Genomic DNA, 27,463 nt, shown 5'->3' with positions numbered 1-27,463 from the left:
CGACAGAAGAAATAGGTAATTGGGCATTCTTTCTGAGAATTGGTATGTCAACTGGGACACCTCACTGTGCCCGCTGCTTTTGTTTAGGTTACTAGTGCAGTCACCCATTGCAAAAAAGGCAGACAATAGAGGGATTAGTTACAGTCTGTTCTAAAAAAGACATGAACAATTCAGAAATTAAAAAATTCATAGCCCTACAAAATTACACACAACATCAACATATTCCAAAAGATAGAACAAGTAAGTATATGGATGACAACTTCTTTTATTCTAGAGCACGACGTTTCGCTACAGGTTCTTGTATCGTTTTCAAGTAAGAATGAGTATTCTTAGACTAACTGACTGAGTTTGGTTTTACGCCGCTTTTAGCAATATTCCAGCAACATCACGGCGGGGGAACACCAGAAATGGGCTTCACACATTGTACCCATGTGGGGATTCGAACCCGGGTCTTCGGCGTGACGAGCCAACGCTTTAACCACTAGGCTACCCCACCGCCCCTAGTATTCTTAGAAGTATTCTTGCAATGCAATCTGAGCTGCTGACTCGAAGTCGGTGAACAGTGTTGTCGGGATAAATTCAGGTTGTGGTAGGAGGCTTTCTGCTTCAAACACTGAAAGAATAGACAATATTTCTCCTGAAAAACATTGTTTGAAAAAAAAAAAGCAATATTAATGAAAAATTACGTGGAAAACGTAAACATTCGAACACCATTTAAATCGCCATGAAAGTAATTATTTAAACTGCAAAGGATTTACATTAGATTAACATTACTACGATATACCTCAAATAAAGTATGTTGACTGTTTCTTGTCTGGCAGGAGGTATACACAAGTGGCATCATCTTTCCATGAACTTGCGGATGGTTTGCGTACAGCTAGTCGTAGATCTCTGGACATACGCTAAATGTACCATCCGCAATGTAAGTGTCAGTCATGGAAAGGTGACATAGATTTTCTCGGGTACTGAACATCAACATCTTGTCGTCTTGGTGAAGAAGAAAATCCTGCCCTGCACAGGTCTGTGTGTATGCTGGGGATAGCTGGAGGTCTGCAGATGTCCTCGGTAGCTTAGGAAAATCTTTGGCTCTTGAACGAGGCTGGCCTGTATGCTGTAGTATGAGGGGATTTTCCCTGCCATCTGTCTCTCAGGCCTAAAGTAAAACAAAACGAATATGTTATTATATAATATAGTATGACCAGAAATTATTGAGAATTTTAGGCATATGTTTAATTGGATTTCTAGTATAAACAACCTTGACCAGCTATCAAGTGCTTGGTTTCATTCAAGAGAGACAACTCCGTTAATCCTTTTTCATTAGTTTGTGAAGAGTTGCCCCCCTATGTTTACTTGCTAGACTTACGGACGTCATTTTCAGTGATCCTCAGTATGGATGATTTAGAGAAGAGGAAGTTGATTTTAGAGTATTATAACAAGGACATCAGATCAGCTAAAGTGCTTTCAAGTAGAAACAGGCATCCCTTTGTCCACCGTTTATCGTGTTTTGAAAAATATTGCAAATGGATATGGCATTGAGCACCAGGGAGGCGCAGGTAGGCCCAGAAAATTGACCGTCGATGGCAGGAGGCGGCTTGGTATTCTTGTTTCTAAAAACAAACGCTGGATATGATTGACAGAGGAACTGAGCTGCATTCAATGGGTTGGCAGAAAAGTCGAGGAATTACATTACCGATCATGAAACCTGAACAAAAGGAGCGAAGGTTGAACTGGTGCTTACAGCATAGAAATTTTAACTGGGACAATGTAATTTTCTCAGATGAAAGTTCTGTGTGGCTGTTTCCTAATACACTGAAATTCTGGACCAAAAAAACTGAAAAACCTTTGTATCAGGGCCCAAAGTACAGTCCGAAATGTAACATGTTGGGTGGCATATCTGTGTTAGGGGCAACGCCCCTCTGTGTATTTGAAGGGAATATGAACAGTGAGCGGAACACATATATTCTCGAGGGACATTTACTTCCATCTGCTCACGTGTTCTGTGGAAAGTTTTGGATTTTCCAGCAGGACAACGATTCAAAACATCGTTCAAAGCATTCACAGGCCTGGTTTCGGACCCAAAATATGACATAATATGATTGACCAAGTTATAGCCCTGACCTAAATCCAATAGAAAATGTGTTGGGGCTTATGAAGGAAAGTGTCAATAGGAAAAATCTGACAAATATTGCTGAAATGAAAGAAGAGGTGGTCCGATATTGGGACGCCTTGGACCACGACTTTCAAACTTCTTTGATCAGCAGTATGCCCCGCCGCATTGAAGGCTGCATTGCTGCCCATGGTGACTTGACAAAATACTAACTGTTCACCTGTCTATGAATCTGGAGTAATGTTCTGCTAATATTCACATTTAATACGTGAGTAATGAGTGAAAAAATATAATTTTTACAATCTTTAAATTTCAATAATTTCTGGTTGTACTGTATTAACAACCACGGGTACAAACTCATTAATATATGGAAGAACAATGGATTGTATATATTGAACGGAAGAATGAGTCTAGACAAAGGTCAAGGTAAGCTTACATGTAAACATGGAAGTACTGTAGACTACGCGCTATGTACAGCAAGTATGTTAAATTGCATTGACAATTTCCATGCACTTGGTTTTGACCCGATGACATCAGATGTAGACAATGCTATGGTGGCTGATTATGTAATCTTACTATATAAACACTATGTTTATCCAGACAGCAGTCGACACATTTGGCCTCGCCACTACGAAAACCCGGAAAGTGCGTGAAAAGCGTGCATCCCGACCCTGGTTTGGGAAAGAATGTAAAGTTGCCCGAAGGAATATTTACATGAAAGTACTGTTGATATGAAATCCAGATCTGTCCAAAACCGAAATTATTTGATAAATGGCAGTCGGAAATTAAAAAACAAACCCGTTACGACGTAAATTGTTATAAAAACGCAAATTGTAATACTTGCAGCAAATTGTAATAAACTTGACGTAAATTGTAATACAAAAGTAAATTGTAATAAAAATTGACCTAAATTGTAATAATTTTAGTTGCGGTAAAATGTAATAAATGTTTACGTAAATTGTAATAACAGTTTTAATCACTGGTAAATACGCGTGTGTTTGTTTTTCGTTGCATTTCATACATCATATAAGCTTGTTAGGGCGATAACTCAAGAAAGAAATGACGGATTTTGTTCAAACTTGGTACCAAGGTATATTGGCGAGATTCACCCACACCAGTGAAATTGAGTGACCTTGAGATAATATAATCGATATAAAATCTCTAACTGTCCTCTGTATCATGTCTTTTCGCAAATATCTGTTGAGGTTTTGATATGTATACATATAAAGAATGGGGGGAGGGGGTATCTAACTGGTATATCTAACACACTTACATGCATGTAGAGTCGGAGGGGTGGGTGGGTGTTCTAAAGGGGTATATCTACGAGGGTCGTTCAAAAGTAGTCAGCCTCCCTTAGAATACCATACAAAAGCAGCTGTTTTTAATTTTTTTGAAAAAGCCTTTGATTGTATATGGAGCATTGGGTTATGGCAAAAGATAACAACACATGGTGTAGGTGGAAAATGTCGTTTAATTTTTAATATGTATAAAGGCATTAATAAGTCATGTGTGAAAGTTAGTGGTCAACTGTCAGACTTCTTTTCTTGTAATTCAGGTGTCAGACAAGGGAAAAATTTGTCACCAATTCTTTTTAGTTTATACATGAATGACCTTGAAGACCACCTAGTAGAAAATAGTAATACTGGTATTACATTAGACCCATCGTCACGTGACTTATATACATTGTTCTATTTTTGATGTTATGCGCTGATGATACAATCTTAGCAAAACGCATAAAGATGTGCAGCTTATGTTAGATAGCTTTTGTAATTATTGTACCACATGGAAACTTAAAGTTCACATTGATAAAACCAAAGTGATGGTTATTGGTGGAGCTAAGCGAGACAATCAACAATTATCTATTCTGAGTTGGTAAAGTTTAGAATTTGTAGATTAGCTAAATATTTGGGAGTAATATTTCATAAAACAAATTACAACAGCACGCAAATTTCTTGTTGAACAAGTCACCAAGGCCATACACTTCGCATTAAGAAAGGGTCGAGAAAATAACTTCAAAATAACTTTAAAATGTCAATTATATCTTTTCGATGTTATGGTAGTCCCAGTTCTATGGTATGGTTGTGAAATATTGGGTCATGAAAACCTTAATATCATAGAAAATGTACATTTACTCTTTCCTAGAAAACTTTTACCTTTAAAGAAATCCACACCATCATACATAATATGTGGTGAGTTGGGACGAAAACCACTGTACATATCTATAAAATAGTATACACGAAGTTTTGGGCACGTCTTGTGGCTGGTAAAGAAAACAAATTGTATGTTGTGTTTTTTTCAAATCATGTAAGCTGATCATTACTTGGGAAATCATCCACATATATTTCTTTTCACATTTTTTATTTCAGTACACCTGGGTTCGTACAGCAGTTTATAAAACAATATATTGTATATGATTACGTGTTCGTACAGTAGCTGACAAGTTCATACAGTTAATAAAAGGTAATTATACTGATGGACAGGTGTAGTGTTAATTTTAATAAAGAACATGCTGATACTTAGAAAATATAGAAGATGTACAAAAGATACTAAATTGATTGATTTCCAGTTTAAATTTATCCACAATATTGTCTACACAAAGAAAGATTTATTAAGAATGAAATTAGTAGATGATGAACTTTGCTCATTTTGTAATTAAATGTCAGAAAATTTGATACATGTTTATTGGGAATGTGAGTGTGTGAAAACGTTCTGGCTGAAACTGAAAGAATATATTGAAAATAAATCATCAAAAAATTTTACCGTGACAGAATATACAGTCTTAATTGGCGGATATAATAACGACCTTATGAATCACATACTTCTTGCCAGTAACAAATATATCCATATATCAAGTATTAAAAAAAAAGAGTTATCACTGGATACATTTGTAAAAATATTGAGTGATATTTTCAAGACAGAAACCTTTATTGCCAGTAAGAATCAAAACATATTACAATTTGACAGAAAATGGTCATCTCTACTGCACACATTCCCAGCCGAATGAAGATCCCAATATGTGTAATGCCAACCCATATGAATTTCTGTTCTACGGTGTACAAGTGTTGTTGCATCATGTACTTTGTATACATGTATCTACTGATTTTGAATGAATAAAAAAAATTAAGAAAAGAAGAAAAAAAGAACATGCTCATACAGAAGTATACAAAGCAAACACTGTATATGGTTACCTGTTTGCACAGTAGCATACAAGTTCATACGGTTCATACCGGGTAGTTATACTAATGGACAGAGTGTAATGTTTGCTTTAATAAAGAACGTGTTCATACAATGGCATATAAGTTCATACAGTTCATACAAGGCAGCTATGCACTTCATACAAGGTAGCTGTACTGATGGACAGGGTGTAATGTGTGCTTTAACAAAAAGCAAACTGACATAGGTTGATAGCAAGATAGTTCCATTATTATTACAATTGTGCATATTCCTGTTATAATGCTTTTCCAATACAGAGGAAGAGAGCATTCACGAGCAATACAAATTCAGGTGTCAGGTAGTGACATATTCATTTCTAGGAGAATTGAAACCATTGTGCCATTACGAGGTACATTCATGTTACTGTATAGATACAAAGAGAAGGATTTAGTCACATTGCAAAAAATATCACACATAACAAAAAGTGGTAATAGATAATCAGTAGTTTTAAAGGTTAATTATCAATGGTTAACTGATGAATGTACAGTAGTTTTCAAGTGCAAGAGAAGAAGGTCAGATTGTAGCAAAAATCTCATAAGACAATCAGAGGCAGTTGGTGTACCAATGTTTATCAAAACATCATGCAATAATACTATTACCCATTACATGGTACAGAAATCCTCCCGTTATGGTAACTATCACATAGTATTACTAATAATAATGATCTTAGTGAAGAGAGTAATTTGAGTGTATCATTAGTTCAGTTAATGGAAGGTGGGACATCCATACTTATTAAAGGTTGCCATTTCTTAACGAAAGTGTTGGCTTCAGATTCATATTTGCAATGTATATTTCAATTTTCATTGTGTCCTTAACTATATTTATTACAAACGAGTCAAAGGAAAGCTTTTTTGAGTTAATACTGTTATTGTGAATGAATTTTTTGCAATCAGAATCAAGTGATTTTGTAATACAAAGCATACTTCTTTTGATAATTTACATCTGCTAGTGCATCTTCTGTTCATAAATTCTGCTACCTGCTTCCATAAACTATTAACGTGTGTACATTCATAAACATGATGAATATCTTCATTTGCTACTTCTCAAAAACAGCATATATTTTTGTTTATTAATTTCATTTTTAGGAGTTCCTTTCTTGTGTATATTGCTCTTTGTAAAATTTATATTGAAAATCACACAATTTACTGTCCTTGGTACAGGTTCTTGTTTGCGTATATATAAGTTTCCTATTCATAGCAGTATTAAACTCATTGTTCCATTTTAGACAAGAACGAGGTGGATCAACGTTTTTGGGAAGGTTGTCATAGTACATTGAGGTACTGGAACATGTATAATTGCTTCATCCTTAGCATGAACTGGCTGTACTTGGCCGTGCCCTACAACATGCCCTAAAAATTCAACTTGTGCCTTCCAAATTCACAGTCAATTTTGCTTCAGACAGTCTTTCAAAGAAAGCACGAGTTCTTTTCAGATGGTCTTCCTACTCCATGACATAATTGATGACATCATCCATGTAAGCTTCGACACTATCAAGACCAGATATGACATTGTTGATGAGTCTCTGGAACGTCGCTGGTGCGTTCTTTAGACCAAACGGCCTCACTTTGTATTGATACAGTCCATATGGTGTAGCAAATGCTGATATTTTCTTTGCAAGGTCTGTGAGTGGGATCTACCAGAAGCCCTTCAATATGTCAAACTTCCTTATATATCTAGCTTGAGTAATGCGATCAATGCAATCGTCCACTCTCGGTATTGGATACGAATCAGTTCGTGATAGTGTATTGACAGCTTTCATGTCAGCACAGCAGCGCCAACCACCTCCACCACTCTTCGGCACAAGAACACATGGTGATCTCTACGGACTGTCACTGGGTTCAATAATGTCATTGTCCAGCATGTATTTCACTTCTTTCCACAAAATTTCACGTTTCACAGGATTCATACGATATGGATGTGGTTTTACAGGCACAGCATCACCTACATCTATATCATGGCTAACAACATTAGTTCGGCCAGTCACATCAGGAAATAAGTGAGAGAATTCATAAATCAAATCTGACATTTAAACTTTCTGCTCAGGAGATAAACGTGATAGGTGATTAGCTCATCAAGGTGAGCTAACACATCAGAATTTCTTACCTTTGGTGAAACAATATCACTAAGGTCATCAAACTTCACATTGCCAACACTATCATCAATATTGTCAACATGTTCACCATTGTCTTTAATACAATCAGTAACTGGAGAGAGTGTGGCAATACAATTGACCTGTTTGATTTCTAACCTGTCACCGCCGTGATATTGCTGGAATATTGCTAAAAGCGGCGTAAAACCAAACTCACTCACTCTAACCTGTCATGGATTTCTTAATCATGTTTACATAACACAACCTCTTTTGTTTATGACGGCCAGGCATCAGAACGACATAGTCTGTGTCGCTAACCTTTTTGTCAACAACATATGGACCTTGAGATCTAGCTCTCAGTGGTTGACCAGGAATGGGAGGCAAGACTAACACTTTCTCACCATGAATGAAATTTCTCTCTTTTTGACTTTCTGTCATAATTTTGTTCAACATCCTCAACCTGCGCACTAATAAACTGCTTTCCGGAATGAATGTGATCACCACCTGACAAACTATCAGACTTATCAAGAAGACCTAAAGGGTTACTACTCTTTGAAGATAAGTCATCAGCCTCTACCTCATGAAAAGGGCTCGGAGTCAGTATAATGTGTCTCAGTGGGGTATTCATGCTTCACTGCGGCATGGTATCTCAGTGGGCTAGCACTATAAAACCAGCTTCAGTCTGGGCTAGTACAAGCAGCCGCACATGCACATACACACGCATGCACGTCGTCATATGAGCGAAATATTCTCAAGCACGACGTTAAACCCAATTTCACCTCACCTCACCTCATGAAAGAATGATCCATGAAAGTATCTGACAAATCATAAATGGAAACATTCGGCAAAGAAGTCTTGGAAGAAATGCCTTTCGACATTGAACAAGTCACTGCTCAAGAAGGAAAAATAGCCAGAAATTCATCCTCCAACTTTTCTGTACTAATTCAACTCTCCGGAGAAACAGTGACAATGGGATCAGCACCAACTTTGGCCCCCCATAAGATCATTACTGATCAACCATCGACACCCGGAACTGGGAGAGAGTCAAGAGCACCAACTTTCACCTCGCCAGAAATCATATCTGAAGTCAAATTCACAAAATGGAGAGGAGCGGAAGAATTGCCACCTATACCGTGAAGCAAAACATCTGTGTTTGCTGAAGACTCATCAGAAAAAGGCAAAATATCCTTCAAAATCAGAGATTGAAGAGCTCCAGTATCCCTCAAGATAATAACGGGCCTTGGGGTAGAATTATCTCCCATAAGCGACACAGAACCCTTAGAAACAAAGGGCAAAAACTCCTTCCAAACTACAGAATCTGGGGACTTATTCTCACAAATAAAACTCTCCTCAGAACCACCTGGAAAGAACGGCTTAGGTGCGACAGACACAAAAGCATTTGGGGAACCTGCAGCCTAATTTTGATACTGGAGTTTGTAACATGCAGAAATCAAATGACCTGGCTTCTTACAATAAGCACAAACAGGGTGCCGTTCCACTAACCGATCTTATCTAAGATCAATCTTAGCAAGTTACGCCAATTTTACAATTGCCTTAGCTAAAAGTTACACCCGTTCCACTAACCGATCTTGGGCCGATTGTAGCCGGTCCCGATCTTACTATCCGATCCAAGCTTAGATGAGACTTTTTCTTGCGAGAGATAGAGGAATGCGAGGCACGAGTTATTTCCCTTTGCATAGTCTAGCAAATGATGGAAGTAGTTTACGAACCAACTGAGTGAGTGAGTTTAGATTTACGCCGCACTCAGCAATAGTCAAGCTATATCGCGGTGGTCTGTAAATAATCTAGCTAATTAAGATGCATAGCGTTCACTGACATGAGCGCTCATGTTAGTGAACGCTATGTATCTTAGCTATAAATAATCGAGTCTGGACCAGACAATCCAGTGATCAACAGCATGAGGATCGATCTGCGCAGTTGGGAACCGATGACATGTGTCAACCAAGTCAGCGAGCCTGACCATCCGATCCCGTTAGTGGCCTCTTACGACAAGCATGAGTTATTGAAGTTCAATATTCTAATCCGGGCCTTCATGGGTATTTTTCCAACCAAGTGTAAACGTGGAGAAAAAAACTAGAGCAAAATAATAGGGTAGTCAGCACCTTGGTTTCAGGTGCAAGTGTGTGTGAACGCTGCGTATCTGGCATAATATAATAATAATAAATGCATATTTATAGTGCGCCTATTCCACATCATGGGGCATGCTCAAAGCGATATGTACAGATAATTTACACGAGAGTATTTACAGCCGAGATTATAAATACACTCTCTCAAAAAAGAAACGCAACCCCTATCTAAATATCTGACATCATTTCTAGAATAAAGATGGTGAATGTAAATTAGAATTTTCTTCAAAATACTGTTAATACGTTCCCATCTGATCAGTATAAGCTCCCAAACGGAACCATTTTCACACATGATGACCTTTGTCCGTGTTATTTGAGAAAGTGCTAAATTGTCATGTACAAAATGCTAAAAGCCTGTTGCACGTGCAAATCGTTGAAAACACAGTTCATGTAGAGGGTGTTAAAAGCACGCGTAGTTTGTAATTTTCTCTCATAATTTGCTCTGCAAATCAAGTTCGAAAATGCCCCGTTTGAGTACAGCAAATCGAAATATTGCCATTGGTCGCATTGAGGCCGGGGAAAGCTTTGGAACAGTTGCCCGTCATCTAAACGTACACAAAACAACAATCTCACGACTTTGGAATCGTTACACACAGTTCCATGCAATTGAAGATCGTCCCAGGAGCGGTAGACCTAGGATCACCACACCGGCTCAGGATCGCTTTATTCGACTCAGCCACCTACGTAATCGGCATGCCACACCCACCATCACTGCAACACAGGTGCCAGGTTTGAGGAGAGTATCGGCCCAAACCATCAGGAACCGTTTACATGAGGCAAATTTACGTGCAAGAAGACCAGTTGTTGGGCCCGTCTTGAAACGCCAACATCGACGCCAACGTCTCAGGTGGTGTACTAACGTAAGGAGATGGACCCTAAGAAACTGGAGAAGAGTCTGGTTTAGTGACGAGTCTCGTTTCTTCTTCAACGACGTGACGGTAGACAACGTGTCTATAGACGAGCAAATGAACGTTTTGCACCGAACTGCGTTCGACAGGTCGACAGATTTGGAGGAGAAAGCATCATGGTATGGGGAGCCATGTCTTACAACCAACGGTCAGACTTGGTCATCATTCGTGGCAATTTGACGGCACAACGGTACATTGATGACGTCTTACAGCCACATCTTCTGCCGATAATCGCCCAACAGAGGGAGTTGTTTCAACATGACAATGCCCGCCCTCATACAGCTCGTGCAACAGTGGCATTCCTACAGAATTCAAACGTCAACGTGATGCCGTGGCCCTCCAGATCGCCAGACATCAATCCTATCGAACATCTGTGGGACCAGCTGGATCGTCGTGTTCGTGCACGTACACCACAACCGCACACGTTGGTTGAACTGGCCGCAGCACTCCAGGAAGAGTGGAGAGCAATCCCCCAGGAAAACATCCGCCGTCTGATTCGTTCTGTTCCGAGGAGGTGCACTGCTGTGATTAGAGCTCGTGGCTCTACAACGAGATACTGAAGACAACACCCCCTAGCGTAAATTGAGAGTTCGATACTGACCTGCATTAACTGTTACCTTATACCGTGCTGACCTAAGGTTCACCATGTCAAATTTCATGGCATTAGCTTTAAAAATACAAATGTAATAACCAGTTAAAATTGATATAAACATTACCAAAAAAAACAGGGGTTGCGTTTCTTTTTTGAGAGAGTGTAATATACTGAGAACATGTTTTAAGTCTGGACTTAAAAATGTCAATTGTGTCAGAGCTTTTATTATGTGCCTGAAACTTGTCAGTCAGAATAAACAAGGCGTGACGAGGCATCCTCTATAACGTATCTAGAATCTGTCAGTGGTCTTGAATAACACGCGGCCTGCCTTTAGAATCCCCCACCAAATAAGCGCATGTGAAATCAAACATATTTGTATCTTTTTGATTCAGAACATTGTTCACTTCACGGCTGTCCTTATTCTTAACCATGACGTTGCAATATTGTTGTACAAATGTGTTACACCGACTCGCTCGGTTGTGTTCCCATGACGACAGTGGTCAGACTGTCCTGACATTTGTAAGGCTTCAGTGCAGTGTTTGTTTACATCACAGAAATATACAAATTCATCTCATGGGGGATTTTAGGGGACGATCACGGTTAAATGCACGTTCTTATTTTTCACATAGAATAGGAAAGCCACCATTTTGGTTTCTCTAAGATTGATTTTAGCTATCCTAAGTTGGTCGTGAGCAACTAAGACTTTGAATCGTAACTTTACGATTGACTTGGGTAAGATTGGTTAGTGGAACGGTAAGCCGATCGTAACGTCGCGCTAAGATTGGGATTTTAGGGGGTTATGATTGGCGTAGGGCTAAGATCGGTTAGTGGAGCGGCACCCAGGATCAGAACCACTGGAAGTCTTAGGCTTAGACTGAAAAGAATGTGACTGTTTGTCAGAAGAATTTGAACCTGTTCTAACACCATTGTAAGCTGCATGTCCTGAAGTCTTACACTGGAAAATCCCTTTTTGGCCAGAAAGCTTTGTATTACCCGAAGACCTAAAAGACTGACTGACTGAGTTTAGTTTTACGCCGCTTTTAGCAATATTCCAGCAATATCACGGCGGGGGACACCAGAAATGAGCTTAACACATTGTGCCCATGTTGGGAATCGAACCCGGGCCTTCGGCGTGACGAGCCAACGCTTTAACCACTAGGCTACCCCACCGCCCCGAAGACCTTAAAGAACTCTTGTGAGTTAAACAATAACCATAATAATATAATAATGATAAATGTGAACTTATAATGCGCCTTTTCCATGCACAAGGCCCATGCTCAAAGCGCTAACGAAGTGAGTGGATAATATACATATATATAATAAGGGACTAGTTGCTAGTCATAATGCAGTGAAAACAGATGAGTCTTGAGAAGTCGTTTGAAGGAATAAAAGTCAACTGCTGATTTAATGGTGATAGGGAGAGAGTTCCAGAGTAGAGGGGGCAGAGCAGACAAGGATTTCCTTCCAAAAGTTTACAGTTTGAACCGAGGCACAGAGAGTAGGTTCAGATTCTGAGAACGGAGCTGTCTTTCTGGAGTGTACGGGGTAAGAAGTTCTTTCAAGTATTCTTGGCCTATGCCATTGAGGCATTTGTAGACAAAACACAATATTTAAAAGTCAATTCTTGATTTAACAGGCAGCCAGTGGAGGTTTTTCATGACAGGTGTTATGTGTGAGCGCTTTGAAGTTCTGCTTATGATTCGGGAGGCTGTATTTTGGACATTTTGCAACATCTGCCAACATCGCTGCCTCATGTAAGTCATCAACCTTATGTTCATCCAAATCAGTCTTGAGATCAGAATGAACACTCTGCTTGAAATCCTCCAACAAAACCATCAAAATCTGTGACTTCCTTAGACCCACACCACCAATAAAACAAGGTTTCCCTTTTCTCTAGCAAACTCTACAAAAGTATCATTGTCCCTTTTATGAGCATTTCTGAATGTCTGACTATAAGGTTCAGGCTCTGACTCATAAGCATCTAAAAGTGACCTTTTGACAAGATCATAGTCTGAGCTATGCTGTATTGACAAGGCCGAATAAGCATCCTGAGCTTTACCCTTCAAGACTCCCTAGGCAACTTGTGGTTTTCAGCAACTTTTTCAAAATGTAGAAAGTATTTGTCTACTTCTTTCTCGTTAAAAGGGGGTACCATTCTTGCATGCCTTGCAATGTCAAAAGAGGAAGAATTTGATGGAGGAGAAGAATTTTCTAGCCTTTTCAGTTCAATTCCTGTCAATTGCTAATTTTCTCAATTCTATTTCTATTTCTTTCTCCATTGCAAACTTTTTTAATTCCATTTCTTCTGTTTCTTTTCTTTAGTCTATTTCTTCTTTCTGAATTATATTGCTGAGTGCGGCGTAAAACTCAACTCACTCACTCACTTTCTGAATTTGCAATTGAATTTCAAGTTTCTTCATCTCCAAATTTTCTGAATTTTCTTCTTTCACCATTTCAAAAAACCCCATGCCCCAAAACTTCCTCATCAATAAAGTGATTCAACACAATTTTCAAAATCTGAAATTTCCTCATAACGGGTTTGGCCTGGAGTTTGAAATGTGAAGAAATTTGCAATAAATCTAATTTGCGCAATTCAATGACTGTTTCAGGGTCAGGGCACTTAAGAAACTTCTCAATGTTAAGCACCATTTTACTGGTTTCGCAATTAACTTGTTGCAAACTTGCAGAAATTTGAAATATATTTCAGAAAAAGGTCTCAAATGTCAAATAAATTCTATCCCGGACGAGCCCCCAATTTTGTTACGGTTAATAATTTGCCGTGACAAAAGGTTTGAGAGTCTCCTTTCAACCAGCGCTATCATAAAGGCGTACCGCTAAAAATACTATTGCTATTGAACATATATGATGCGAAATGTGACCCACAACCAGCACTCAAAACTCTAAACATTGTGACCCATAATAACTATCACTTAATCAATGATAATACAAATTACAAAAAACACACTCTCCTAACACTACTACTTTATATTGTACCATAGGCCTGTGGTCTTTGAGCATTGAATAAAGATTGATACAGGTCTGGCTTCTTGGCCTGATCGAGGCTACTTGGTCTTCAGTAACCCATGCTTGTCGTAAGAGGCGACTAAGGGGATCGGGTGGTCAGGTTCGCTGACTTGGTTTACACATGTCATCGGTTCCCAGTTGCGCAGATCGATGCTCATGCTGTTGATAACTGGATTGTCTGGTCCAGACTCGATGATTTAAAGACCGCCGCCATATAGCTGGAATATTGCTGAGTGCGGCGTACAACTAAACTCACTCACTCACTTGATGTCGCTGAAATTCCATATTTGAGTTCCTGCAGCATTGTTGGAGGATTCCTATAATGTCACAAATGTGGCTCAATTTTATCATCCATGTGTCCACTGGGTGACAATGCTGAGGTAAACAACTTACGGCACACGGCGGATCCCAATAGCCAATCCCTGATCGCGAGAAATGAATATTTATAGAATAACGTAAGGGTATATAAAGTCTTCTCTGAAGGCGTGTTCATTCTCAGCTCAGCCTCTGAGGAGTCAACTTGAATAGCAGTTATATTCAGATAACAAAGGTAAGTTTTCCTACTCATTTGCAAACTTACTACCAAGACCAAAGGGAATGGACTAGGGTTTTGAAACATCTTACTTCACAGGAATCCCATCAGTACAATCACACTTAATGTTTGGAGTATATTTCCATCTGACAAAATATCTTAAGCAGATACAGCTTGTTCAGCTTGACCTGATCAAGTGAATATTAATACATTGCGTGACCGTGTCACAACTGGTTGGGTCTATTATTGTGAAGAGGTGCACCTTTGCCAGTTGATTGTCAACATGTCCGAACAGCAGAGACAAGGTCGCTGAAACCGTCAGCAATGTCCTAACTTTCTTAAACAATAAGCTACAGATGGTTTAATGTTTCTAATTCGGGCTGTTATGCCTCGAGCTGCAACAACAACTGATGTTTCCAGTGATAATTGAGCTGAAAGTAACTGACGAGTTACGTCTGTACGTTGTAAAGTTAGTAAACCAAAATAGATAGCATATGACTGTATAAACAATTCAATTAAAACATGAAATGATTGTCTTTTTTCAAATCCACATACCACTGTACATCATTCATTCCCATGCTTGAAACATATCTATACCAAAAGGTCACTGTGCAATAAGGAAGTTGATCATAACATTGTTCATGTGATTTCCCTAATATGATTTGCATCAAGTTGTACACGCCATTGCCGCTACAGGCATTACTTGGCTTTGGCAATAAGTATTGTGGATGCTAAGTTTTGAATAAGGATGCATTATTTCAAAATAATAACATTTGGTACTTGTCCATATTTATATTGGTCGATAGAAACTTATGATGCTGCTATGAGACAATTCTGTCTAGTTGTACAGGTAAGTACATAACAATAAAAAATTGCCATTGTGAGTAATTATTTGCGAGAATATTTCAGAATTTATTGTTATTGACTTTTATCATTTTTTATCATCTGTACAGTATTATGCATGATGTTAGTACGATTAATGTTTGGCAATGAATGCACAGATACATTGTTTGATTGAGATGCATGAACAGATAGTGTAAGAACATGTCTCTGACAGTGATGACAGAGTTTAAATGAGGAACAGATGTGTATGTATGGTAATTGTGAATGGATGGATAGGTATGCTGATAGATATGGTATATGTGTTAGAGTGAATGTATAGGTATAGCTGACTGAGATGTATGAAACACTGAGATGGAAGGGAAGAATAATTAATGTGGATGTTTTATAGTTATTGTATGGCCATATTGTCTGAGTAGGTTTAGTGTATGAAAGGTTAGGTGACAGAGATTCTGTTTGACAATGATAAATTTGAGTTTGAATGAGTGAATTGTTCGTGTGAATGGTATTTAGTTAATGTATAGGTATATGTTGTTTGAGTAAGTTTGGTGTATGGAATGTAGTATGACCGATTTTGAATCAGTAATATATTGGGATGTATGACAAACTGTCCGTCCTTCGTCACACTTTGTCCGAAGCATATCTTCCAAACTATACATGCTGGCTTCATCAATCTTGGTACACATATCAAACATGATCCATAGATGTGCCATTTGATGGTTAGACCCATATATGAATTTTTTTATATGTATTTTTTGCTGTTTCCATGGAAACATGACTTAGGGTGTGACTATGAGGATGTCATCACGTCCGGAGCAGATCTTCCAAACTATACATGCTAGCTTCATCAAACTTGGTACATATGTCAAGCATGATCCATAGATGTGCCTTTTGGGGTTTAGACCCAGATATGAATTTTCTTTTTTACGTTTTCCATGGAAACGTGACTTAGGTTGTGGCTATGAGGATGCCATCTTGTCCAGAACAGAAGTTTAAAACCGTTGAATATTTCATCACCAAACTTGACACATAGATAGGTCTTGTGGTGTACTGGTGCCTTTTTGGTAGTTTTGGGTTTCTGAATAAAATATGTTTTGCATTTCCATGGCAACAAGTTTGACTTTGACTGACATTGGTGGTAGTGCTCTTTCCCGGAGCAGATCTTTAAAACCGTTGAATATTTCTTCACCAAACTTGGCACAGAGTATGGGTAATGCTTCAAATAAGGTGTCTGTGCAATGCAGTCATGCAAACTTGTAGAAAATCCTTTATAAGGCGAGAAAACAAAAGCAAAGTGTAATGAGCACAGCTATGTATAGCGTGCTGCCCTGAATAGACAGACAGTACCTGTCAGCCCAGTTTGAATTGAGCATGCTTGACAACTCACGTGACCCGGTCGTTTCAAACAGCTTGCTAGAGCGTGCATCCTGTTTTGATGAATACAGGGTGTGTGTTGAAAGTACAGTGTACATCATCTCACAATAGAGGCGGGTGGTGTCAACAATATCTACGCCGGGTAATGTAGGAAAAATGTATGTCTGGATCGGGGGCTGAAAGTTTGTTAAATCACCATTGAAACTCGGGTGTAAATGAAATGTGCACCCCTCCTTTTCTCAATAGTGCAAACCCCCTTTTTTTTTCTCAAAAGCTCTATCCGCCCCTGTATGGTCTACAAGATGTGCACCATGTAAGTTAGACAAACTGTTTGGAGAGTGGGTGAGTTTAGTTCTACGCCGCACTCAGCAATATTCCAGCTAAATGGCGGCAGTCTGTAAATAATCGAGTCTGGACCAGACAATCCAGTGATCAACAGCATGAGCATCGATCTGCGCAATTGGGAACCGATCACATGTGTCAACCAAGTCAGCGAGCCTGACCACCCGATCCCGTTAGTCGCCTCTTACGACAAGCATAGTCGCCTTTTATGGCAAGCACGGGTCTGTTTGGAGAGAGATAGAAGAAATAGATAAAACATGTAGAGGCAAGCAACGTATTTCATGTTTACGATCTTCATCCTTAATCGCACAGATAACATATTTTAACATGGAAATTTTAAAGGCGAGGAAAATGTTTCATTGGAAAAAATATGTCGAAGCAGGTTTATTCATAGCTAGTGTGCAGCAGAGAGACTAAGCGACTGACCGGCCGTAACAATGTCAACATACCGGCCTAACATTGTCAACATACCGGCCTCGCCTACCGGTGAAGCTTCCCATTCATAAATTATGTCACCAGTGTACCGTATTTATTATGTGTTAGGGAAGATGTGCTGTACATTTGTTATTTTTAAAGGGAGTTATTTCAGAGAGGTCATGGATATTCCCCTCATTAAACCTTTGTTTTGTTGTTGTTGTGTGTGTATATATTAAATGTAACCGGTATTTAATACATCTGAATAAATTGCGGTAATGTATGTGCGTGTAGACTTTATACATATATCTGAACATGAATGTATGACACCTTTCAATAGATTAGTTACGGTTCTAACAGCTACATGAAACATTACTATGAGTGTGGTTAGCATTTCGTATGTATACATACATCGTAAGTAACAGATTTCTGATGAATGAACTCGCCCGCACACATGTCTAGGGTCAACACAGCTCTGGGTATTTTCAGACCATCGAACTATAATCAGTTACAGATTGATAACAGATTGATAACAGGAGGGGTAGCGTTTGTGTAGAATGAATGCACTCAACCTTCATAGGGTAAATCCATGTAAAATATGCGTTTAAACTCACAATTTAAATGATTACATTACTTTTAGATGTATTGGTATGAATAGGAGGTTCATCGATTTGTAAAGCTTGAGCCGATGTCTGTCTAGGAACTATACATATTATGATAGAGTGAGCTTAGCTTTACGCCACACTCGGCAATATTCCAGCTATAGGACGGCGGTCTGTAAATAAATGGGCCTGGACCAGACAATCCAGTGATCAACAGCATGAGCAGCGATCTGTGCAATTGGGAACCGATGACATGTGTCAACCAAGTCAGCCAGACTGACCACCTGATCCCGATGATGAGGAATATTCCATTTATACTTTGATTAAAGTATAGAAAGCTAACACTGAAGAAGCAAGTACGTGACTTCTTCACTATTTCACTTTAGTTTTGATTTTGCAAAGGGTTATCGCACATTTACTGAAAAGTATAATTTGGATGACTCAGTACTTAAGAAAAAGAACAATAATAGGATTTAGAACTTGAAAATCTGTTAGCGTGCTTCCAGATACGTTGTAAGCCTACGTTTTGCCACTCTTCAACTTCCATGTCAGTAAATGTTGGCTTCCCACGAGGATATTTGACAGCAAGACCACCACCTTTCTGGGAGGGTAAGTCACTGAAATCATCATCGGCCTCTGTCGTATCTGGTACGTTTTCACTTTGATTTCAGGGCATTTTCCGGACACCAAGTTTTGATATGTCGTTGTAAGTCGTGCATGTTGTCTATGAGCACCATGCAGTCTGCACACGCTGTGGCCATAGTAAAGGATCCCTCACTACTCGTGTCCAAATCCGTGTATTCTTGAGTGGGTGAATGATCGTACGACCTCTGTCCTGTTGCTGTTGTCTCGGAAGTCAGAGGAATATAGAGAGAAGCTTTCGTGGCCAACAAATAGAACCCGGAGGTCTTTAATGCCAGATTTGCCCATGAGCCACCGCCTTCTGGCATAGGACTTTAGGCAAAGTTGTAATACGTTCGGAAGTTTGTGGTTTCCATAGTAACCACATGAAATATCAGAAAATACAGGAATTATAATTATCCATGCTCAGTGCACAGTGTGACCAGCCGATTGATAGAATCGGGCCAATTCTACCACCCGTCTAGGTGAAGTAAGCGTCGAAAGTGATGTGTTGAGCAAAAGGAACACTGTTCCTGGCTCCTTTGCCCTCAACCACCAGACTACCGTCCTCCACCGACCCAGGGGCACAGCCCACGGCAAACACGTTAGCGTAGGCACATCAGAACTATTTCAAACAGGAACGATAACTCTATTCCTGTTTGATTCCAATGGTACTGAATATCACTGAAGTACTCAAACATTGTACTGCTGTTTTTGTTTTTGCTTATTTATTTTAAAGAATCAAACCTCCTTGATACAACTAAAAGAAGGAGAAAAACATGTTTGTTAAATACATATTCTGACGTAATTATTACCAGATGTTCACCTTATATTTCCAGTTATATTTCTGAAAAGGGTTTAATAATCACAAATGAGATTTGTTTGTTGAATATGCAAATAAAATTTATAACAAAAGCAGCTTCATTTAATTCAAAAGCAGAAACTCAAAAATGACTTTAAAATATTTCTCAAACTGAACATTCGTGTAACCTTGCTGCCAATACCACCCTAAGTGGAATTTAAATGAATTCGCTGAAAAATATATAAATGACCAAAAAAGAAGTCAGACTAAAATATTCCCAGATATGTGAAATATATTCCCAATGTTAAAGATTAAAGTTGATCAGTTACATACAGACATATACTGAACCACAAAAGAATTGTCGCACCGATAGCGGTTTCTTAAAGCAAACACTTTAATTCACTCTAATTAACAATCAAAACGGAGGATTGAGTTCAAATTTGACGATTATGGTTAACACATTTTCGGGAATCCCATTTAGAGTTCACACAACCAAAATTACCGAAAATGGTACCATTAAGATACCCCAAAGTCAGTATCGCGTGTGGCCTTTATGGGCATCGATGAAAGCATGGTATCGTCTGTACATGGAATGAATTAGCCGGTTGGTGAAGGCCAAAGGCACTTGGGTCCATATTCTGTGACATGCCTGATCAAGTCCAGCAGCAGTTGTCGGCCTTGGGCCGAGGTCATTCAGTCTTCCTTTGAATCTCATCCCAAAGGTGTTCTATTATTAGACTCAAATCAAGACTGAGTGCAGTCTATTGTACGGTTTGGATACCATGTTGTCTTAGGAAGTCCAATGTTACTCTGTCAGTGTGGGCACGATCGTTGTCTTGCTGGAAGATGTAATTTCTGTAACGTCCAAAATGTGGTACAACGTGCGGTCTTATGACTTGGTCAATATAGCGAGCAGCTGTCACGTCATTTCCTCATCCTGGACCGAGATTCTGGAACACCACGATGCCAGTTATCTGGTTCAGACCGATTGCACCCCACACCATGATGCTTGGACCACCCCATGAGTCTCTTTCACCAATACACCCATTGGAAAACATTGCTTCACGCCTTCACCATACTCTCAATCTGCCATGGACTGTCGAAACACAATATCGGCTTCCATGAGAACAAAGCACAGTTCTCCATTGTCGATAACGCCAATTTCGATGCTGAGTTGCCCATTGCAGTCGGTTTGGGCGGTGATGAGCTACGATATGGTCTGTGACAGCAGAGGTTTCTTCAGCGCAAACGTCTGTATCGGCACTGATGCGTCTGTTGTGAGTCCCAATGGTTTGGCGTGCTATTTCCGTCGCTCTTTGGAAGCGACCCTCAGATGGTGGCGCACAATCTGTCGGTCTTGATGTTGTAATGTTACTGAAGGTGGCCCACTGCGTGGACGGTCTTGGATGCTGTTAGTGACCTGATACCACTCCTGCAGTCGGTAGATTGTCCTAACATGAACATTAAAATGATTGGCAGTCTGGCCAACTTGCAATCCTCCCAAGACTTGGTTCCTCTGACCTCTCGTAATTCGTGCCATGACGATTGTGTCAAAACAAAACTGAGTTCAGGCGAGTTTTGGACTCGCTTTCATTGGTAGGGTTGTCACGATATGCACGTGCATTTTCATTTTCACGAATGTCATACGGAACCTTTTACTACGTCTGCCTTTTTAGGTGCGAAAACACACTGATGTTGGTAATAACTGTCAACATTGATTGAAAAACATGTTAAGAAAACGATACAATCGTAATAAAAACACCATTTTGTAAGAACAAAATCTTGCATTTGGTTTTGAAAAGCGACGTTTCTTTTGTGGTTCAGTATTATTGTTTTGAAACTCGTAGCGATGTATAATTGCATTTCCTAAAACTGTTGGAACCCACGTACAATCACCAAACAAGCCCGCAAGATCGTCAGATATACGCTCAGTTGGACCAGTGAGAGCCGTTATTTCAACAAACGCACGTTCGTGTATTTGAATCTCTCACCGTCAGTCGCATGATTCTTATCAAAAACTTCACATTAAACAGCACAATTCTGTTAGCTACGTTGTCAGTACTTTCATTATGACGAAATATATTTTTCATGATATTTTTACAATAACATAATGCCATAAACGATTTAAGTAGTCGGGATTATTTTTATCATATCGCCACAACCATTACGCGCGTTCTGATTGGTTTGTTGTATTTTCGCACATAAAAAACATCGAGAGGGGGGACGAGCCTTCTTGGAGGTTACGGAAAGGGGGAGTGGTCACGCATGAGTAAAAGCAGTGTAACGAATAATACGGAGTCCAAGCTTACTTAGACTGACAAATGGTTAGCAATGTTTAGAATCTGATATTCTTGTTTTGGGGGTGGTCGTTCCCAAAAGTCCTTGAAAGATGATAATTATCCCCGTTTCCCCTGCCAAAAAGGTTGATTTCTGTTGCTTGTCAAACCTTGCAGAAAACAAACAACTGAGGCATAGTCTCTGAAAACATATAACTTTGAAAGAAACACATGCTCGTGTTTGAATCGAAAAGAAGCCCCACTGAGCTGGGAGATTCTGACGTTGAGGTAAATCAAGACTTGTTTTATATTTGGCTTTTGCATTATTGATTGGGATGAACGTAAGTCAAAATATTATAATTCAGGGACTATGAGACAGTCTACCCCATTGTCAAGGTGCAGGGCGACTGACTCTGAGTATTGTATCCGATAATGTTTTACCCTTTAGGGGTTCTGGTGTTGGGATAGGTCTCCAGCAAACCGAGTTGGTTGTAATAGCAAGAGGGGACTTCATGGATCAGCTGGTCAGACAAGCTGACATGGTTCACTGTGGTGTCACACCCCGACAGTGTTGATCATTGCTCACAATATCAATCACGGGTTTGTCTGATCCAAGACGTTCTATATACTGGCCACGAAACAAAGCATCAGCATTACTCGGAACAATAAAAAAGATTGTTATTTTTTTTTTTCGATAGCATGAATAGTATCAGATGTAACATGTAACATTTTGGAGAAAAAACGAGCATGCAGGTTCTCATTTCATTTTTCAAGAAGGAATGACAATAGAGCAAATGCTTATTATTTTCCAGTGAAAGTCATCTGATAACAAGTCAGGATGTCTTCTACTGCATCTGGAGAGATGTCATCCACGACATCTAAAAAACACCGGGACTTTGTGTCAGAGCCAATGGCAGAAAAGCCTGTAACTGCTCTAGCAGGAATAGGGCAAGCTCTTGGTGACAGACTCGGCGAGGCGGGGTTTAATAAGGTGAGATTACACTTTACGATGTCTTACATTTCAATAGACTGAAGAACCAAACATAACTGTCATTGATGAAAAGAATATCAGCATACTGACAAAAACGTATCAGGTTATTCTGATAAATTGATTTCTCATTAAAAACATTGATTTGTATCTGTAGAGATAAATATGCTCAAAGGCAAGAGTTATTGTGACACTCATACAACAAACATAATCAGCATTAAACCCTTACTGCCGCAAATAAAATCTTGTGACATGAAAAGACAGGTGTTTGGAGTTATGGCAACATTCAACAGACTGCAATAAAACATTTATATCCATCTTAAAGCAGCGATTTTATGACTGCTTCCTTCAATTTGGCGTTCCTCACTTGACTCTTCATCTAAATGTAAATATTATTCACAATTTAAATCTTTACTTAATGTCGAACACTACTTGTCATGTGACCTCCTCCCATATCAAAGGAAAGTTATGGCTATGTTCCGCTGTAACAACTTTAGATTAGCAGTGGAAACCGGCCGCCACACAAATACACCCTATGATCAACGTCTCTGCCTTTACTGCCACTCTGTTGGTTTAAACTATGTTGAAGATGAGTTCCATGTTCTACTGATCTGTGGTAAATATTCTGAAATAAGAAATAAATGTTTCACAACCCACCAGACCCACCCTCCAACAATTAAAACTTTTGTGCGTTTAATTACTCGCAACGACATAAATTATCTAAAATCATTAACTACATTCCTCTCCACCGTATTAAAACTAAGACATAAATCCACTATTACTATCAATTGACCCTGTACTCCAATCGTCATCCTATATCCAGCATGTATGTATTTTTTATAATTGCACTATGTTGTATTATGGGCCAAGGGCCTACATTACTGAAATAAAATGTCTGTCTGTCTGTCTGTCTGTCAACAGAAGAGCAGTGTACCTGGCACATGCAAATAAGCCACAACACAAAAGGGGGTGTGTGTGTGTGTCACAAAGCAAGGTCACGTGGTCAGTAACGAGTGTGTCCACGTTGTGCATTGATGCAGGCCTGGCTTCGTCGCCTGATCGAGGCCCTTCATGTTGCTGAAATTTAATAGGAGCTCCTGCAGCATTGTTGGAGAATTCGGGTAATGTCACAAACGTGGTTCCATTTCATCCCAGATGTGTCCATTGGGTGACAAGTGAGGTGATCTTGTCAGCCAAGGTAACACATTAACATTTTAAAATGCGACCGTGAAGAGAACTCTCCTCATCTCACATGCTCCCCACAGCAAGCGTGGATCTCTGCTCCTCTGGAGACTTAAACGTCAATAGTCTGGCGTCAGAATTTACCATCTGCTAAAGCAGGGCATCTTGCACAGGTAACGTAGATGTCATCAAACTGTACCAGTGTTGCCAGGCATGATGCAGACTGTAAGGGTTGGTGGCTAGAAACTGTGTTATAGATACATGGTTTGAATCCACTGTTCTTAACGTGGGGCTGACCACTCCAGGGACGGTGAATATCTTGATTGTTGTGCTGAAAACATCATCACCATATGTGCCAAATGGTGTTTCCATTGACGTTGAATTGATGAGCAGCATCACGCTGCGAGGTCCCAGATGAAGCATACCTGTAGTCTTTACCTCCAAGGTGTAGCATGTTGACTTGTTCCAGAATGATGCACTTCTTAAGACTTCGATGAGTAGAAATGATAAGCGTCCGATCGTCTGGACTTTTAAACTGAATATTGCTGGCCATTTTCTTTTTTCAAATATATCATGCTTGTTGCAAGTTTCCTGCAATTCGAACAGCAACTGCTTGATTACGTTACTTTGACCATTTTAACTCTCTCTTTCTCTGGTTCAAATACAAAAAGTCATTTACAAGATCATAAAAATGTCCATGCCACATTAACTTGTGACACTTGTATTTACGATGGCTACCTACGTAGACCTACAGGTACAGTTAAATACGTTTAATTGTAAGTATGAACTTGGTTGAAATTTCCATCTCTTCAGTATTCAGGGCAGTCGAAGTCATCTGAATCATGTTCAACATTTCTGTTGCTGTGAATTAATTATGTAGTATCAATGACTATGGATAAATATACGTGAGTTAGGATACGTAAAAATGATATTTTTACTCATGTTGGTATGCATGCTAAATTGCAGCATGCTCTCTCTCTCTCAGTTGGTAGCAGAAAAATCTGGCTTAGTGTTGATAATCTGTTACTTGAAAGTAACATTACATTCCTTTTCACCTCTGACCCCCAACAATTTATTGTTTTTGGTTTTTCCAGGCGTACATTGTTCTGGGAAAGTTCTTGATGTTGGAGAAACACGAGGAGCGTTTCGTAGAGTGGCTGAAGGAGACATGTTCTGCTAATTCCAAGCAAGCTGGGGACTGCTATACATGTCTGAAAACCTGGTGTGATGCTTTCTTGTGAGGTGCCTGCCCTCTCATATCATGCTTCTGTCCACATGTACTCGTGCATACGCTTAATTTGGGCTTCCTTGGTCCAAGTTGCATAACACAATCCTCTTTTGTTAGAACATTTATTTGTCTGGTGACGTGGGCTACAGCTCACATCCGATGCTTGGAAGCTGACGCTGATATAGAATGCAATGTTAAATAAATTCTTATGATAATATCTGTGTTGTTTTCACTGTATTTTGATTACATGGAGAAGGAGGCAAGCATTCAAATGTGTCGTTTGTGGTTGTATAACATCAGCATCTCAAGTGAATGTTCTGAAGCTGATACCTGTTGTCCTCTAGAAGATCCAGGTTAGGGTTTTCAGAAGCTTGTTAGGAGGCAACTAGTGGGATCATGTGGTCAGATTCACTGGCTCTATTTATCCATGCCATTAGATGCCACTTGCACAGATTAATGCTCATGCTGTCAGCCATTCGTCAAGTGTTCATTTTACAGACTGCCATCACAAACCTGCAATATTGATGCAATTTCGGCCATGAACAAGCCAAAACTACGGTTGTTTAGTGTTTCCATGACAGTTTTGATGGATAACATTTTATATTTATTAGGATAAAGAAGCTGTTATCCACTAAAAAATCAATTTTGTTTGTTTTCCAAATTGCCTTTCAAAGACTTGGATGTGGCTGAGACAAAGCAGGACATGTGTTGCCATGTGGAGTTGTGTCCCCTTTATGACCAGGATGTAAGGGTGTTTTCCCGCTCAGACTGTCACACTGCACATTGAAAGAGAAAGCAACTGATAAGTCGAACATACACTGGGATCCAGGGAATCGCTGGTCCTGGGGTTGAAATCAAGATTTGCTCTAGTTATTATCCATGGTCTATGTGGGCCATACACATACTCTGGGGTTCCAAGTGGTCTACAACATGCCACATGGTATAATGTGAATGATCTTCAATTTTCAAGTGACAGGATATGCATCAATGATTAATTGTTATGTTTGATATACACTGTAGGGGCACACGTGGCCTAGTTGTCTGAGCTGTGGCAAGCTGCTTATGGAGTTGCCTCCCTTGACCACAGCAAACGCCAATGTTGTTTCGTATCCAGTTTGGCCTGATTTTTTAGATTTGTCAGCACTTGACCCAGACTTGTGGATTCACCAAAGTGGGAATTGTTTCAGACTTGCTTCCTCCCACACTGTAGTCCATGAAGAGAACTGTTTCGGACTAAGCAATGAATATTTATGCCTCCAGTCATTACCTACAGTCCGTTTGACTCAAAAGCGGACCGATGAATTGCAACCTTACTCGAAAACTAATAAACATAACATGGTCAATGAAACGCTGATCATAATCAAAACATCAGACCAACTCTGAGAGGTTTTTGCAGAAAATAAGCCCTACAAATATAAAGGTTGTTTGAAAAAACGTTCAAATGTATGTATCGATTTGGTGATATCAATAGATCATCTTCATTAATGTTGTGTGGTGTGAACTTTGTATCAACAAAATTTCACGTTTAATAAGAAATGGCAAACTGTCTTTATATTTATTACATATAATCCACACACGTGACAGGCAATAATACTGGTGACAATTAACTTATTTACTATGTGTATCAAGAAACAAATCATTGATATCACACATTCGATTTAGAGATCATTAGTACATTTCTAATTTTAATGTGAGTTTGGGTACGTTTCGTTAGTTTTCGCCGAGAATATCAAAAGATTCCGATTTGTTTAAACCACTATTAAAAAATTCACACAAAAAGCACGCGTCTCTATAGTTACTTATGTAATAGTGGTATTGCAACGGAATGGTGTAAAATTACACAAAGTAATATACACGTCTAAAATGTAATACAGAGGTCCTCCGAGGTAATTTTACAAAATAACTGATAATTGTCAAGAATATTTTATTCTAAAAGTTTGTTTCAGAATCTAAGGCACAGGTTGTTTTAAAAAACGCGTCAAATTATGCAGTGATGTTTTTCATGCAGTAGATACATCTCGCATACAGTATATAACACATATATAAGCTATGCCAATTGTGTTTTGGAGCTTGTATGGCGCTCTGAAATATACTAAGCAGCAAAAGAAACGTCAGTTTGGAATTTCCCGTCGCAGAAACGGATAACTGTAAACTCATTTAATGTTTTGATTGTATATTTTTG

The 27,463-nt window shown here is 39.3% G+C and overlaps 2 protein-coding genes and 1 long non-coding RNA gene across 5 annotated transcripts in view; 2 read left to right on the top strand and 1 right to left on the bottom strand.

The window, feature by feature from the left end:
• The window catches only part of LOC124270928 (barrier-to-autointegration factor-like), a 179,276-nt gene that overhangs the window by 22,159 nt on the left and 129,654 nt on the right, over nucleotides 1-27,463 (top strand). The gene's annotated exons all lie outside the window — the stretch shown is intronic.
• LOC124270932 lies at nucleotides 441-14,480 on the bottom strand. Its single transcript, XR_006896905.1, has 3 exons — nucleotides 14,337-14,480; nucleotides 785-1,153; nucleotides 441-613 (listed from the first exon to the last, which is right to left on the bottom strand). It is a non-coding gene; the product is annotated as an uncharacterized LOC124270932 (long non-coding RNA).
• LOC124270925 (barrier-to-autointegration factor-like) lies at nucleotides 9,471-25,496 on the top strand. Of its 2 annotated transcripts, XM_046705990.1 has the most exons (4): nucleotides 9,471-9,484; nucleotides 14,913-14,917; nucleotides 22,696-22,874; nucleotides 25,148-25,496. In XM_046705990.1, exons 3-4 carry the CDS (start codon nucleotides 22,722-22,724, stop codon nucleotides 25,292-25,294), a joined length of 300 nt encoding a protein of 99 aa, XP_046561946.1. In that variant the 5' UTR covers nucleotides 9,471-9,484; nucleotides 14,913-14,917; nucleotides 22,696-22,721; the 3' UTR covers nucleotides 25,295-25,496. The 2 variants fall into 2 exon arrangements, with proteins under 2 accessions (XP_046561946.1, XP_046561945.1); XM_046705989.1 differs by lacking the exons at nucleotides 9,471-9,484; nucleotides 14,913-14,917 and adding an exon at nucleotides 14,548-14,630.

This window comes from Haliotis rubra, unplaced genomic scaffold (assembly GCF_003918875.1).
Source record: "Haliotis rubra isolate DU_JTF1 unplaced genomic scaffold, ASM391887v1 Scf156, whole genome shotgun sequence".
In the NCBI taxonomy this organism is placed as follows: Eukaryota; Metazoa; Mollusca; class Gastropoda; order Lepetellida; family Haliotidae; genus Haliotis; species Haliotis rubra.
The sequence above is the reverse complement of the archived record's forward strand: the minus strand, read 5'-3'. Positions and strand labels throughout refer to the sequence as shown.

Excerpts from the sequence above, each read along its gene's own strand:
- LOC124270925 (XM_046705990.1), top strand. The coding sequence starts at position 22,722 with ATGTCTTCTACTGCATCTGGAGAGATGTCATCCACGACATCTAAAAAA. Across the intron at positions 22,875-25,147 it reads GCGAGGCGGGGTTTAATAAG|GCGTACATTGTTCTGGGAAA; the intron begins GTGAGATTACAC and ends TGGTTTTTCCAG.